Source organism: Alligator mississippiensis, chromosome 11, assembly GCF_030867095.1.
Source record: "Alligator mississippiensis isolate rAllMis1 chromosome 11, rAllMis1, whole genome shotgun sequence".
Taxonomy (NCBI): domain Eukaryota; kingdom Metazoa; phylum Chordata; order Crocodylia; family Alligatoridae; genus Alligator; species Alligator mississippiensis.
In genome coordinates, this window is record NC_081834.1 from 3607975 (window position 1) to 3622929 (window position 14955).

At 51.1% G+C, this 14955-nt stretch overlaps 1 protein-coding gene across 3 annotated transcripts; it reads left to right on the forward strand.

The window, feature by feature from the left end:
* Positions 1 to 1093: 1093 nt before the first annotated feature.
* CALML4 (calmodulin like 4) lies at positions 1094 to 10816 on the forward strand. 3 transcript variants are annotated; one of them, XM_019477916.2, is made up of 5 exons: positions 1094 to 1179; positions 1277 to 1307; positions 2798 to 2896; positions 4384 to 4572; positions 10532 to 10816. In XM_019477916.2, the coding sequence occupies exons 1-5, from the start codon at positions 1177 to 1179 to the stop codon at positions 10627 to 10629; spliced, it is 420 nt and encodes a 139-aa protein (XP_019333461.1). In that variant the 5' UTR covers positions 1094 to 1176; the 3' UTR covers positions 10630 to 10816. The 3 variants fall into 3 exon arrangements, with proteins under 3 accessions (XP_019333461.1, XP_014450757.1, XP_019333462.1); XM_014595271.3 differs by having other exon boundaries at positions 1095 to 1179; positions 2756 to 2896; XM_019477917.2 differs by lacking the exon at positions 1277 to 1307 and having other exon boundaries at positions 1096 to 1179; positions 2756 to 2896.
* The last annotated feature ends 4139 nt before the right edge of the window (positions 10817 to 14955 follow it).

Consider the following 14955-nt stretch of genomic DNA (forward strand, 5'->3'; position numbering starts at 1 on the left):
CATCTCGGAGGAAAAACTAAAGCTGGAAAAACCCCATTTTGAATCCGTGCCATTCTACGAGAAAAACGCTGCGCTTTTTGGCGAACAACGCAGATTTCATTCAATATTTTTGTACAAAATAATTCCCACCCAGGTGAGACTGCAACCCTTCCTGGTTCAGTTTTCCCTCCTCCTCTCCATTCGGCTTCCTGCTTCCTTTCTCGTGGCCCCGTCTCAAAGGTCACGCTCGTCCTTTCCTCATTTTCCCAGGGGCTTTCCCAGGTCACTTAGGTGGATTAGGCTTTCCTAACTGAGAGCTGGACAGGGAGGATTTTATTCTTCAAGGAATTTAGTTTGGAAGGGGTTTGGGTAAAGAAATGTTAATAAAAAGCAATTTTCAGCCGGCTCAAAACCACTTCCCCGATCATGCCACGAGCCCACCCGCTCTCCAGTCTCCCTTAAACCATCCAGCTTTTGGAGGCATTGTTTGCAAGCCTGCCTTCCAGCCCTCGATAGATCATAAAAGCAGCGACCAAGAAACGGAGGCCGAAATGCAACCCTCCCTGCCAAAGCCGAGCGCAGCACAAGCGGCTCAGCCAGGGCACGCAGTTAAAAAGTTGAACAACTTCTTCCCCTGCCCGGCAGCAAAACCCTGTGACGAGTGAATCACGGAGGAATCAATAACCCCTCCGCGTCCCTGCTAAACAGCCTCATTAGATACCAGCCTGTCTCCAAGGGGCGATATTTAAGCGCAGCATGCGGCGCCTTGCAATCTTTTCAGGATTACCGAGCCTTTTGTGCTCACTATGCCGTCTGACCCCAGGGCTGAGCCGACCTCAAATTTAGGCCTGGGAAAGTTCTGCCTCTGGTTTCCAGCTCTTTTTGGGCGGAGGGGGGGGAAACGAAACAAAGCAAAACACCCCTCATTGTTCACGACGTGCCCGAAATCCCCGGTGCATTGTCGGAGCTCGTCCCTGCGAGCTCCCACGCGTGCGTCGGATCAGCAGCCGCGGCCGGCGCTGGCACCCGAGCCTTGCAGCGTGGATCCGGGCTGGTAGCCATGGCAGCAGGGTATTTATTACAGTTCCTGCCATTCTCCACCCAGCATCGGTGGACTTCAGCCCTTTAATCAACTAGAAAGTCGGTCGCAGGACGCAGGCAGAGAGACACGGGACGGGGCGGGCGGCTCCTGCACAAATGGTGAGTGGCAAGCCTGGGGGGCTCGTGGGGAAGGGGTCTTCTCGCCCGCGCCAACCCGTCTCTTCCCCCTTCCTCTTTTTTATTCATCGTGCTACAGGCAAAATTCCTGTCCCAGGATCAAATTAATGGTACGTACCGTCCTTTCTTTCACAAGTGGGGTCAGTTTAGGAAGTTGGCTGCTCATTAAGAGGGTCTCCTTCTAGGGGAGCTCATTTTGGCGTTTTGCCACCTGGTATTTTTGTTTCTGGGGACACGTGCGGCCACCCGAGACACGGCGCAAGGCGCCGTCCTGCCATGCACCGCATCCCCGGGTCTGTGTGCCAGCCAAGGACGCTGGGTCTCCCAGGGCGCGGGAGACGGAGGGGAGGGGGATTCACGTCTCGCCGTCCAACAGCTCTGGATAACAAGGTTGGGGCAACCTCTGGAGATCGAGAGGGGTCCTAGCAAAGCGGGGCTGGAAGGGAGGCCACGTCGAGCCCACGCTGCTCGAGGCAGGATCCACCCCAGCCCCGCTCCTGTTGAACCTGCTCAATCTCCAGGGATGAGATTTCACAGCATCTCGAGGTGCCTTTGCAATGCTCGAGTCAGAAAGCGCCCCCTCGTCTCCAACCTCCCTTGCCGAAATGCAAGACCCTTGCTCCCCAGCCTGCATCTCCATCCATCCATCCACCCTCGGGGCGACTCCCCTCCAGGTAGCTGAAGGCTGCTTTCAAATCCCACCCCTGGTCTGCTCTTCGACTGGTTCATTCAGCCTTTCCTTCTAAGTCCCATTTCCCAGGCCTTTAATCAGTTGTGTTGCTCTTCGCCGGACCCTTTCCCATCTCTGCACACCTTTCTTGAAGCACAGGGCCCAAAATCAGACACGGGACTCCAAGCGCCGAACAGAGGGGAAGAATCGCTGCCCCGGCTGTGCGAGTGACCCTCCTCTTCACACCCAGGTCCTGCCCTTTGCACTCCCCGCAGCCCAGCCAGTCATCCTGCCCCAAGTGCAAGACCTGGCACTCGTCCTGGTCTCATTGCACCCCACGGGAGACCACTTCTCCAAAAGCACGAGGCTGCGGGCACGCGGCACCTCCCTGGCACGTCTGAGCAATGTGGGGACCTTGGGCAAGTCATTTTACCCCTCTGCCACTTTGGGGGAGAGGCTTAAAAGCATGTCAGAAACCTCTGGGGGAGCCCAGAGAACAAGATGCTTCTGGTTATAACAGGCCCGTGGCTTGGCAGGGGCCGTCCTGGGGAGCGAGGCCGAGGAGACAAGAGGAGCCGACTCCGTGCAAAGAGGATCAGGGAGGGAGTCGGGTCACGGGGGAGCAGCGCCCCGAAAAGAGAGAGCCGTGAGGCAATAGCAGCAGAGGAAAGCTTTGGTCTCCTCACTGCCCTCTCCCCCGGTCAGGACGGGGGGCACACGGCAGGACCCCCAAACCCCGAGATTTCAATATACAACTGTGCCTGGTCAAAAGGAAAAGAAAAGTCTCCGGCTCAGTTAAATGCGCTTTTTATCTTCCTGACGGGTAGCTTTGTGCTTTCAAAAGCCATCTAAAGTGGCAAAACCTGTTATTTTGGGGTTTTTAACTAGAGTTCAAGGAGTGTTTTTCCCTCTACGATAACAACCACAAAGGCAAGATCAAAGCCAGCGACCTGATCACCGTGATGCGGTGCCTGGGAGCCAGCCCGACTCCGTCGGAGGTGGACAAGCACCTTCTCTGGCATAAAATTGGTAAGTGCAGCAGGGCCAGGATTATGGCCCGAGGGAGACGCTGGGAGCTTTTCTAGGACACATCAGTAGTGCGGAGCGGGGCAGATGTAGGCGAGACCCTGGGGTAACGTAGGATAACCCGACGTGAGTCACAAAACAAGCCGCACGCGGGGTGGTGGTGAAGGCGAACACACTTCAGTCACAGACTAGGCTTAAAATCAGCATTGCCATAGACAGAGATGGAGAAGTCCAGGAGGACAGGTGCCTAGGAAATATTCAGTGCAATCCGGGATGTCTAGGACCTCCGACATCCTTAAACCAGCCGTGTTTTAAGGGATGACAGAGGATGGATCACTATGCACGCCTTGCTCGTACGCTCTCCCTCCTAAAGCATCCACTACTCCCATTGTCGGTGACAGGATCCGGGGCTGGATGGACCCCGGTCTGGGGTCATATTGCCGAGGCCCCGGGTGCTGCTGCTCTGGGGAGCTAAGAGCCTGCAGCCCTTCAAAGCCAAAGAGGGGGTGGGAAACACGGTGCTTTCATCTAGGAGAGCAGAGCAGGGATCAAAGGAAAGGCAGGCGAGGCGGATGGACTGAATCCGCCTGGAATTAGCAGCTCGCACGACATCTGGCAAAGCCACAGCATTGCTGCTGCTAAGACCGGGGTCATTGCACAAATCACAGGATCCTCAGACTGGTCCAAGCCCCTGCACCGATGCAGGAGGCTGCTCCTAAATCACCTCTGCCCAAGCCTCACCCAGCACCCTCCTGAAAGCCTCCAGGTCAGGAGATTCCCCCACATCCCTGGGCTCCTCCACTGCCTCCCTGCTCTCCCGGGCAGCAAAGGTTCCCCAAACGCACTCTAACAACTACTTGGTTGCAATAAAAAGTCAAATTAGAGTCCTTACATTGATTGTCAACACAAATTGGAGGCACATTTCATGCCCCAAAGAGGCAGCACCTGCCAGTAGTTCTGGTGGCGTCACCCCTGGTTTTCCTTATTTTTCTGATAGGCAAAGAGGGAGTTATTACCCCAAACTGTGCACGTCCTTAATGCTTGTCCTAAGGACACAGCAGAACAGCAAAGACCCAGGAGCCTCATTTATCTTTAAGTGCCACGGCCACTTATCACAGGCTGGGTCTTGAGGGGATTGCCTTCATTTAGCACCACGGCAAACATCCAAAAGTAGTACGGGAGGCTTTGTACCTGTTTGAAGGTGGACACCTTCATAGGCAAGGCAAAGCATCCCTCCCCAAGGGCCACACAGACCGTTTCTGTGCAGTGGTAGTAGCATGCCAGGAAGCAAATGGGCATAAGTCACCCAACGGAAAGAAAGGCAGGAGCTGGTTGGATCCAGTGGTAATAATGCAGAAGAGGCAGAGCTGGCCCAGCCCAGGAGAGAAGGGACAGGTCTCTGGGGAAAGAGGAAGCACAAAAGGAGGTAAGGGGAAAAAAAAAATGTTCGTCAGGTCAAAATAACCCCCTGGTTCTTGTTGCATTTCCAGACCGGAGAGCAGAACTGGACTTTTCCACCTTTCTGAATATAATGTACAGGCAAATGCAGCAGGAAGACCCGCAGCAGGAAATCCGCACCGCCATGGCCATGATAGACAGGCAGAAGAAAGGCTTCATCCCCGTGTCCGAGCTGAGAGCCAAGCTCACCAAGATGGGAGAAAAGCTTTCGGAGGAGGAAGGTATGGTGTCACACGGCAGGTTACGCCCAGAGCTTTGCCCGCTTCGGCTCCACCGGCCTGCGCTGGAGGGAGACGGGATGGTGAAATCCCTGCGGCCGGTTAGCACCCAAATTCGTCTACACTATGAATGCTCAACCCCATTAGGGAGCGGAGCAGGAGGGGAATTGCATGCTTTCTACTTGCGGCGGCATGTCCTGGGGCATGCGGCAATTGAGGTCCCATTGTCCCTGCCTGCATCGTCACATGGATGCGGTGCATCGCTGCAATGTGAGGGTAGCACAGAGCGTGGCACTTTGCAACGTCGCACACGCTCTTCCTCCTCTCGTGGCTGTCTTCTGATCTGCCCGAAGGAGGCGAGGTACCAGCGGGCAACCAGAGGCAGGGCAGGGCCAACCCAAGAGCTGCTCCAGGGGGATAGCCATAAGCCAAACCTTTGCTAGAGACTGTAAGCATGCAGCCAGGTGCATTTTAACATGGAGAGGGCTACTTACCCGGGGTAGGAGACCACGTGAGAACCAAGCTCCCAGGATTTACCTGCAGGAAAGGTAACGCCGATCCTTAGATCAACCAGTAACTTGAGGCCACATCCCAGTCTTCCTTACGCTAGCACATGCCTGGAGCAGTCATGCTGAAGTGAGTCTCTGCAAGTAAAGTTTGGTGCTTGGCCGCTGTGGTGGGAAGATGAGGTTTAAGAACATGAGCAGCACCACATTGCATCATTGCATTGCATATTGCATTGCATTGACGGCCCGTCTCACCCAACACCCGGTCTCTGACGTGGCTGTAGTAGATGCTGTAAAGGGAAAGCACGTGAACGCAACGTGCCTAGAGCGATCCATCTCCTGCCACCGTCTCCCTTGCATCCACCACTTGGTTTAGGGACATCGGAGGATACATCCCTGACTGTGCAGCTCCCCATAGCCCTATCCTACATGAATAGGCTGAAGCTGGCTGTACTACCTGCCTCTACCGGTGCCAGTAGCAACACTCCCTGCGCCGTCCAAGACAGGTGCTCACGTTCGTCTCCTTTCCGATCGCCTCGGGAAAGAGAGGTTTTCTTCTGAACAGGGACTGCTCGCTATGCCCGTCAGATAAAACGTCCACAAAGGCAGCTTCGCCGTGCTCGGCCGTGCGGGCTCCAGGCCACCGCGCACAAGAGAAGCTGGCAACTTCCCAGGGAACTCTGCTGTGGTTCCCAGCGCTGAAAGGAGCACAGAGAGGGACTTTTTTTTGATTAAACGCCTCTCAAAGGCATTTCTTACAAGCTGCCCCTTTGTCTGAAATCTCCCTCCAGGGTACAGCAGGAGGGAGCTCTCAAGGGGCATCAAAAGGATCAGAAAGTATTCTTGTACAGCTGATCTTTTCCCCAGCGTGTAGCAAGCATCAAAAAAAGGGGGCTTTCTGCTTCACTGCTCACAAAATAAACCGTTTGGTCCAAATTGGAGGGGGATCGGACGAGCCACTTCTGAGAGAGGGCGAGAACGCCGTCAAATGCTACCGCCCCGTCCTTTGAACACTCGTGTCGCTTTACTCCTCCAAAAGGGATCGGCCGCGGGCTTCACATTTTGGCTCCTTCTCAAGGCCTCCGAGCACGGGCGCTTTCTGCCACGCTGCAGGTCAAGGAGGCTGAAGAGCTTTGAAGCGATCGGATCTCTGCTAGGTTAGGACTCGCCAGGAGCGGAGGAAAGGAGGGCTGGAAGGGATCTCGCAAGGTCTCATCTAGTCCAGTCCCCTGCTCAAGGCAGGAGCATCCCTGAATAAACCGTCCCAGTGAAGTTTGTCCAACTTGTTCCTGAAAACTTGGCAGGACGGAGATCGCATCTACGCCGCCTGTTCCAGTGCCCGGCCACCTTCGTGCGTGGAAGTTTCCTTTCCTGCAGCTTGAGGCTGTTGCTCTTAACCCTGTCCCCTATGGCCACAGAGTCTACCTCCATCCTCTATAATCACTCTTCAGATATTTGAAACCGATTACCGTCTCCCCGCCTCCGTCGTCTCTTTGCCAGAGTAAGTAACTCTTGCTTCTTCCAGCCCTTCCTCCTAAGTCATTCTGACCCATTTGGTAACACTTAGCAAGACCCAGACTTTGCACACACATTGCTCCAGGCACAACCGCCGTCCCTCCTAGTGCTAACAAAGAGCGTGCCTTTCGTCGGGACAGCCTGAGCAACCCTCACCATCGGTGCTAAACCAGCCGTCTGGGAGATCGCCCAATATGACAGCCCTGCTCTCCCCAACCCTGGGGGTCTTCAAGAGGAGGCTGGACATGCACCTGGCTGGGTCGTCTGACCCCAGCGCTCTTTCCTGCCCAGGGCACGGGGTCGGACTCGATGATCTGCTGAGGTCCCTTCCGACCCAAACATCTCTAAATCCTATGAATAAAGCACACCTCGATTTGGGAGAAAGCACAGGAAAAACAGCGTATGCAGTTTTTTTACAATCTGAAGGCACCTTTGCAGTGATGAGAGCTGAATAAAAAAGCAACACATATTATAGAAGTATTTCCCACAATTAAGGGCATCTTATGGGGGGCAGGTCGCAGTCCTCCAAGAGCAGAGATGTGGTTTGTTTCCCAAAGGCCAACGGTGCGTTATAGATTCAAGCTGGTTTTTCTCAAGAAGACATCCACCACAGACCTTAGCCTGACACCCTAAACCCAGCTTCCTGAACCGCAATAAATATTTGATGCTCAGACTCGATTTCACTGTCATCCGCAACGTTCAATAGCTGCCGGCAATGGCGTGTAGCTTTGTTTACAGTAGCTTCAAAAACACAAAAGACAGGAAAAAAAAACCTGTCTTCAACGTATTACCATTTTTATTTTACAGAGAGGAATGAAAGGTTTTCCTTTTTTCTCACGTATAATGGCCAGGGGTTACCCTAAGTTTAACCCTTTAAAAGGATATGGTTACCAGGGGGATAGTCTCTTATTTGAAAGTGGAAATATTAGACCTCTTGATCACATAAAAGACAGTTACTTACCTTACAGCTACTGTAGTGGTTCAATACCCATTGTCCACAAAGATTTTATTCACCCCATGCGGAGACGGGATGATTGGGGCCAGCAATGTCCACTGGGGTGCGTCTGTGCCCTCGATGCCCTCGCGCTCTCAGCCCAGCACCGTCCGTAGCGTAGGGGGTTGAGTCAACCCAGCACCCCCCCACCTCCTTCACCAAAACTCAAACTCGGAAGAGTGCTCCCTAGCACGCGGAGGCCAAACACGTGGTGTTATTTATTCATCACAGGGGAGTCCTCATCTCGAAGAGCCATTGCCTTTCCTTCCAGGGACCAGTTGCATGGATTGCAGTCTTGGCAACCAACAAGGCAGGATCTGTTTGACTTGGGCGAGAGGAGGCGGTGTCTTGGGGTTTGATTGAACAACGGGAGCTGGAAACCTCTACCTGAAGACAAGCCTTGCAAAGATGTGGACCAAGCGCCACGTAGCTGCCCCTAGGACAGGAACGTCCTTCCAGCAGGCAGCAAAGGCTACGTGAGCTCCGTTGTGGCCAGATGGATCCAACTTGGCCATGCCTTAACGAACACCGAGGGAGCAGGGGTTGGGAGTGGACTACCTCAGACTTGGCCTCCAGGTAATGAGGGAAGGATCATGCGGGGTCCCAATCTGGGCCCCTTCTGGAGCAGAATTCCTGGCATTTCTTGGTCTTGTCTATGGTAAATAAGAGGCCGATCCCAGTTGAGACGTCCTGCCATGCAAGGTCCTCCATCACCGTTCCTGTTGGTCTGAGTTCTGCTTGCCCATGAGCTGAGTCCCTGGAAGACGCAGGGCCAGAGGAAGGATTGGAAGACAAATGTGCAAAGCTCATGGCTTCCTAAGGAAGCAGAAATGACCTAGTTCTTCCCTATGGGGTGACTTCATGACAAGCAAGGGCAGCATCTGCGGAAGAGGAACAGCAGGGCATGTCAAGTGAGTGGTTTTATGTCCCAAGACACTTATGTGCAGAAGAGGATGTTGAAAGCACCCAAGGCCCCAAGTTTCTGGGCAATCCAGACAACTTCCCCTTCTGTGAGTGGAGGTGTCCATCACGGGTACCTATTAGGGGAAGGCACAAAGGGTGGGGTTTCCACGCTTAAATGGAGTCTCAGACTAAAAGGCTGAGGGATGCACGTGTCAATGGGCAAGAAGAACAACACACTAATTAACCATGGTAAGACTGTCCAATGGCCACGAGCAGGAAGCAACAGAGACGGCACGTGGTCCTCTAAACCAGACTCCACATGGACAACCAAACCAATTTTCTAGCCTCGCTTGACAGAGGATTGGCCCTATGGTCTGCAAGCCTGTTGCCCAAAGCTCAGTGGAGTTCATTGGATGTTAAAATGAACACCTGCTAAAACCAAACCTTTATAAGAATAAAAAAAAAAGTGTGCAGGGGGCAAGCAACAAGATTCCTGTTGCTTCCTGAAACGTAGGAACAGAAAGAGTATATCCAGTTCAACAGCGACTTGGTACAGATGACGTTTCTCATGTTTGATGAGAAAGGAATCAACAAAAAGATATCAAGTCCCCTTTTACTTGCTTAGTTTTTAGGAAGGGGAGGGTCAGTACTGGAAGTCAGAGCATTGGAAAACACATCTTCAACCCACAAAGACAGGCATATTGGCAAATAGTACCTTGCGCACACTTCCAACATTAAGGGATATGTTTTAAAGTCAGAAAGAAGAAACTGTTCTTTCTTTCCATTTGCTTGCTTGTTTGTAACACTAAAGGTCGGTCTACGAGAGGAAGTGGCATTAGACTGCCCAAGACATGCATGGAAACCGAGTCAGTCAAGTGCAAGCCCTCTCTTTTGGTTTAGCTTTAATAAATGGAGTTTAATTTAAACCTGTTCCTGTACTGAAGCAACCCTGCCCAAGTGCAGGTCAGACCAGTTTAAGAACTGATTTTCATAGATTCATAGACATTCAGGCTGGAAGGGACCCCGGAGGATTATCAAGTCCAGCCCCCTGCCCCAGGGGCAGGAAGTCCGCAGGGGTCATAGGATCCCAGCAAGATAAGCATCCAAATACGTCCTGAAGGTGTTCAAAGTGGGTGCTTGAACCACCTCCGGTGGCAGGCTGTTCCAGACCTTGGGGGCTCGGACAGTAAAGAAGTTCTTCCTTATGTCCAGCCTGAAACGGTCTTGGAGGAGTTTGTGACCGTTCGACCGTGTCATCCCTTGGGGCGCTCTGGTGAACAGACGTCCCCCCAGATCCTAGTGATCACCCCTTATAAACTTATAGGTGGCCATCAGATCACCCCGAGCCTGCGTTTTTCCAGGCTGAAGAGCCCCAGGGCTCTCAGCCTGTCATGGTAAGGTCTGTTTCCCTGACCTCTGATCATGCGCATGGCTCTCCTCTGCACTCTCTCAAGCTTCTCCACATCCTTTTTGAATTGTGGAGCCCAGAACTGGACGCAGTACTCCAGCTGCGGCCTCACCAAGGCCGAATACAATGGACGAATGACATCCCGGGATTTGCTTGAGAAGCATCTATGGAAGCAAGCCAGCATTTTGCTTGCATTACTAGCTGCAGCATTGCACTGCAGGCTCATGTTCATCTTGTCGTCAATCATGACCCCCAAGTTTTTCTTCCATAGTACTAGCCAGCGTAGCACTGCCGAGCCTATAAGCATGCTGTAGGTTTTTCCTCCCAAGGTGGAGATCCTCGCATTTTTCAGTTAAACGACTGACTATTTCCTACACAGACAAGGCTACTAGGCCAGTGTAGTTCCCATGGCTTTAGTGGAGCTACACGCTAGCTGAGGACCTAGCCCACGCCTCCAACTGTTTTCAGGTCAAATGTCCTCATTACTGCTCCATGCTCTTAAATCTGTGCCTGTGTGTGTGTGTCCTAAAAACTATAGTATATATTAGTTACTAATATTTGAGGCAACTCATTCCAATATTGGAGGGTTCAGCATAAAAATCAGTATAGTTATGCTGTGCTGTCCATTCTTTGCAGTGGATGACCTTCTGAAGGAAGCCAAGGTTGGACCAAATGGGATAATAAAATATGAAGATTTCATCCGTAGGATCACAATTCCCGTCACAGACTACTGAATTTTGGAAGAGCAGCAGGCATACAGGAAGTAGCAACCAGTATCTCGTGTTTCCCTCCGTTCCTCTGGACTCTTTAGAGTCATTCCTGCTTGCCTTTAAAGATCTTTTGCCTTCTCTTGTCAGTTGGGATACAGCATCGCACGTCAGATGTTTGATGCATTATTTCCAATAAATGAATTGAAAACTTGTCATGTTTACCAATCAACTGACGGGTTCCTCTTTAATAAGGTCTTTAAAGTTTTTTGCAATGCAAAATTTGTGACCTATGCTAACATCACATGGAGATAACTCTTCTGGAGACAGAACATGCCAGGGCTTGTGACATCCTTATCTTCCCAGCTCCAGGCACATACATGGTACATGGTACATGGCACATACATTCCCTGTACATGGTACTTCAGGGAGCATGGCTATGCCACCTATAAGCCTTGGCGATCACAGCACTGCCTAGGCCCCAGCATGTCTGTACAACACTACTCTCTGCTATTTTGCTGTTATCGAGATGCCAAAACAACACAGCACTCTCAAGGTACAGCCAGAAACCTATTTCTAGGGCAGGGAGAGCAGTCAGGCAGATTTGAGTTCTTCCAAACAGATCCCAGGAAATACTGGTCACTAAACTCAGAGAAAGGAAAACTCATGGTCCATGAAAACTGAAGGGATGCACCACACATCCTTTACTTCACTTCTATAAACACTTGGCGAGTGGAAGAGGAAGAACGAGGCCTCCATACTGCTGTGCTCGTGCTACCACGTTTTATGAAATCAGGCAGATGAATCAATTTCTAAAACTGTCTCCATGAATTTAGGTGGTTGCTTTAATCTTTCAAAAGAGATAAGTCAAGTACTTGGCCAAGGCAGCTTGTCACTGCTGAGGCACTTGGGAGGGGTGCCCAGAACACATTCCTAGCATATGGGCAGAGTACAGCGTTGCCAACCCAAGATTTTTTTTTAAACCAACAATGCACAAAGTTTTTACTGTCAGCCAAACTTTTTTTACTGACATATGTCTTACAGAGTGTAAATGTAATCCTCCTGCCAGACCCTGGACAAGGGTTGGGTTGAAATTTAGGGGTTTAACACTAACCATACTAAAAAAGCTCGTCAGTAAAGAGTGTGTAGATTATCAGTTAAACTGCCCCCTACAGGGGTCCCTATACCCTGATCCCCTCCCCAGCTTTGCCCCTGCCAGGCCCACACCCTGCCCTGGCAAGGACCTCCAAAAGAGGACCAGTTGTCTACCTGCCATGCGGCAATGTTACTGGGAGGCAATAGGACCCAGCAGCAGCATCAACAGCAGATGACTGGGGCCAGGAGGCACAAGGAGTTCTGCTCTGTCCTTCAATGCTTAACTCCAGCTTTGCTTCTCACAAGAGACCTTCAATCAGCTCCAGGTTGCTCAGAGTTTTTATGGATGGCTCAATTTTTTAATAGACTTTACAGACAGGCGTTTTTAGCCTGGATTTTTTACAGATAGTTGGAAACCCTAGCAGAGTGCAGGACACAAGCAGCTGTGAGTGGAAAAGCTTCTCTGTGGACATGATCTGTACTGAGCCCCTAACGAGTCACACAATTCTTCCTTTGACTGTAGCCTGGAAAGCCCAGTCCTGTTTATCTAAACTCTTGTCACCAGAGGGTCACATTCCAGTTTTAAGAATGGTCCAGCCGACCATGATATGCAATTCACGGCTCCATATATTTCCCATGTGCAAATCTCCTTTGGCATCAGTGGGAGGCTTGAACAGAGGTCAATTGTCTTAACACTGCAATTAAACAGCTGTTCATTTCCTTAGTGAGGTAACACAGGTCTTTGCTAGGATGGCTGCTAATTCTGTTCATTGGTCTTCGTCCTTCCTCAGGGCCCTTTCTATTCAAAAGGCCTCCCCTGCTTTCAGCACTCGCTATTTCCTCCCCTGCAGCAGCGAGCCGGCTCCCTTCCACTTGTAAAATAAGCAATAATGAGCAATAAACCTCTTCCTCATTCTGTTTGTAAAATAAGCAATAATGAAAGAAGACCAACATTAGACTGCAGCGCTAGCTTCCTCATTGCACTGTAAAGGCAGGGGCAATGCCCACACCGCTCAGTCACTGTTTCAGACTATCTGCAAACCAAGGAAAGCAGTGTATTAAATTGTTGGCAGACAAGGTTCTTTGGGTAAATCTGATGTCTTTTATTAGACCAACTCACATAGTTGGAAAAATTCTTCTTACCAAGCTTTTGGGCACAAACACTCTTCATCAGGCTGAGGAAACGTCTGCAGATGGTCTGTGCTCTTCCTGGATAGAGTGACAAAGCAGCCAGAGGCCAGTAGGTATGCAAGAAAGCCAGCCAGTTAAAATGTAGATTGAGGTGGTCAGTCGGTGAGACACAAGGAAAAGCGGAACTGTTCACATTCGAGACATCCTTCTTATAGGCATTAAGGCTGGAAACTTTCTTTTTAAATGAAAACCTAGCTGGTGCAGTCTGATTATGCTCTGTGGGGCACCTCAAGATATCAAGCAAGCCAGATGAGCCTAAAACTGTAAACCAGAACTTTTCAGTCTTATGAAACCTTTAAAAAGTACTTCTACGCTATCAACCCACAACTGAGGTGCGACTTGCTGACATGTTTCAGAGATCTTATTGGTGTCTCCACATACAGTATTCCCAGGAAGTGCTTGCATAAAGACTTATCAGGGAATTGGTGTCCAAATAGAGAGGCACAGAGAGGCATCAGTCGCACACGGGTCAATGACATCACTGCAGAGAGCTGGGATGGAGACAGCTGTGCAAACCTTGGCAGGCCAATTACCTAGAGGGGGGAAGTGCTGACTGGTAGACGAGGCCACGAGAGTCCAAGTCTTTAGCAGAGGGAGACACTAGTCAGACAAGCCTGCAACTGGTTTCAAGCAGGCAGAGCCTTGGTGTTCACACTCCGCCCTACTGGCATCACTGGGGACCCACTTGCTTGGTTAGCTGCATGACTGGGATCTTAGCCACATTTTGTGTGCCCATGTTTGGCCATGACAGTAACAGGTTGGACAAGCCTAGTTAAACAGGCCGTTGGACCTTTCAACAAATAACTATGGCCCCAAGCTCTGCAGTGATGAGCATTAGTCCCGTTTTACACATGGAAAAACTGAGGCACACAGAGGGCAGAGGACTTGCCCAAAGGCACACAAGAGACGAGGAACCCAGATACCCATCACTGGGTCGTATGCTTTAGGCGCAGAACCAGCCTTTGTACCTGCGCCCCGTTTCCATCTGGCCATCGAGACGCGACTTGCAGTTCCCATGAAACAGATCAGCGACCACAAAATAAATCGGGACAAACAAATCCTCGTAGGTTTAAAAAAAATATCTAAATTGTGTTAAAGAGCACAGGAGTGGGCGGTAAGGGGCCATGATCTCTGCTGACCTACCTTGTTGTGTCCGTCTAGCGTCCGCTGATGTGGAGGAGCAGCTTCACACTCCAGCAACACTCCCATTTAAACAAAAAAAAGGTAAGTGCTGAAGGTGCTACTGAGGGACTCCAGTGAGAAAGACGACCTTGCTTTTAACCAGTCATAAAAATACGATCCCGTCTCCCCCATTTATAAGTGATAAATAAATTCTTGACATTCAGGCAAGGCCCATCTGCTGCTCTCCTCACCGCTCCCTTTGGGAGACGTATGCCAGCCGCTTGTTTGGGAAAGCAGCAAAATACAGGGCTGGTCTGTGCAGCGCAGAGATGGGGTACCCGTGCCAGCTCTGAACAAGCTGGTACACATTCACAAAGCAAGGCAGTGTGCGGCAGGACTTGCTTGGGCCCCGGGCCCAGCATCGCCAGCTAGTTGGCTCTGTAGAGCGATGCACCGACACGGCTCTACTGCTCCTGAGCTGGAGCGAGCTTGTGTATCCCCACACAGCACTACATCACACCATCTATATCAACACCTATTGCCAGTGATCTAATACAGGTGAGTAATTTTTCCACACTATCCATAACACTCAACTACTAGAAACCCACCGCTTTGGTGAGAAGTGGCAACAGCTTTGACGTGACGTATCAAAGCCTAACAGAACCCAACGCCGTGTCACTGCCTTTTCTTACTGCTACCCAGAAACAAAACCGGCTCAGAGTAAAGACGAGGGACAATGTCCTATTATGTCCTTGCACAAAGGGAGCCTCTGGCAGAGGCAAGGAGAGCGGTGCGTGCAACGGGTTACCTGAATATACAGGTACAAAGTACTGTTTCAGGGCAGGGAACACATTCACAGATGAAGCCTGCCTGTCCAAGACACGTTCCTGTGCGATTCACACTCCGGGAGAGCAACCCGCATTACTTACAGTAGAGAATACAGCA

Coding starts and splice junctions, on each gene's coding strand:
- CALML4 (XM_014595271.3), top strand. Junction 1,308..2,755: donor GTCCCAGGATCAAATTAATG/GTACGTACCGTC, acceptor GTTTTTAACTAG/AGTTCAAGGAGTGTTTTTCC. Junction 4,573..10,531: donor AAAGCTTTCGGAGGAGGAAG/GTATGGTGTCAC, acceptor CATTCTTTGCAG/TGGATGACCTTCTGAAGGAA.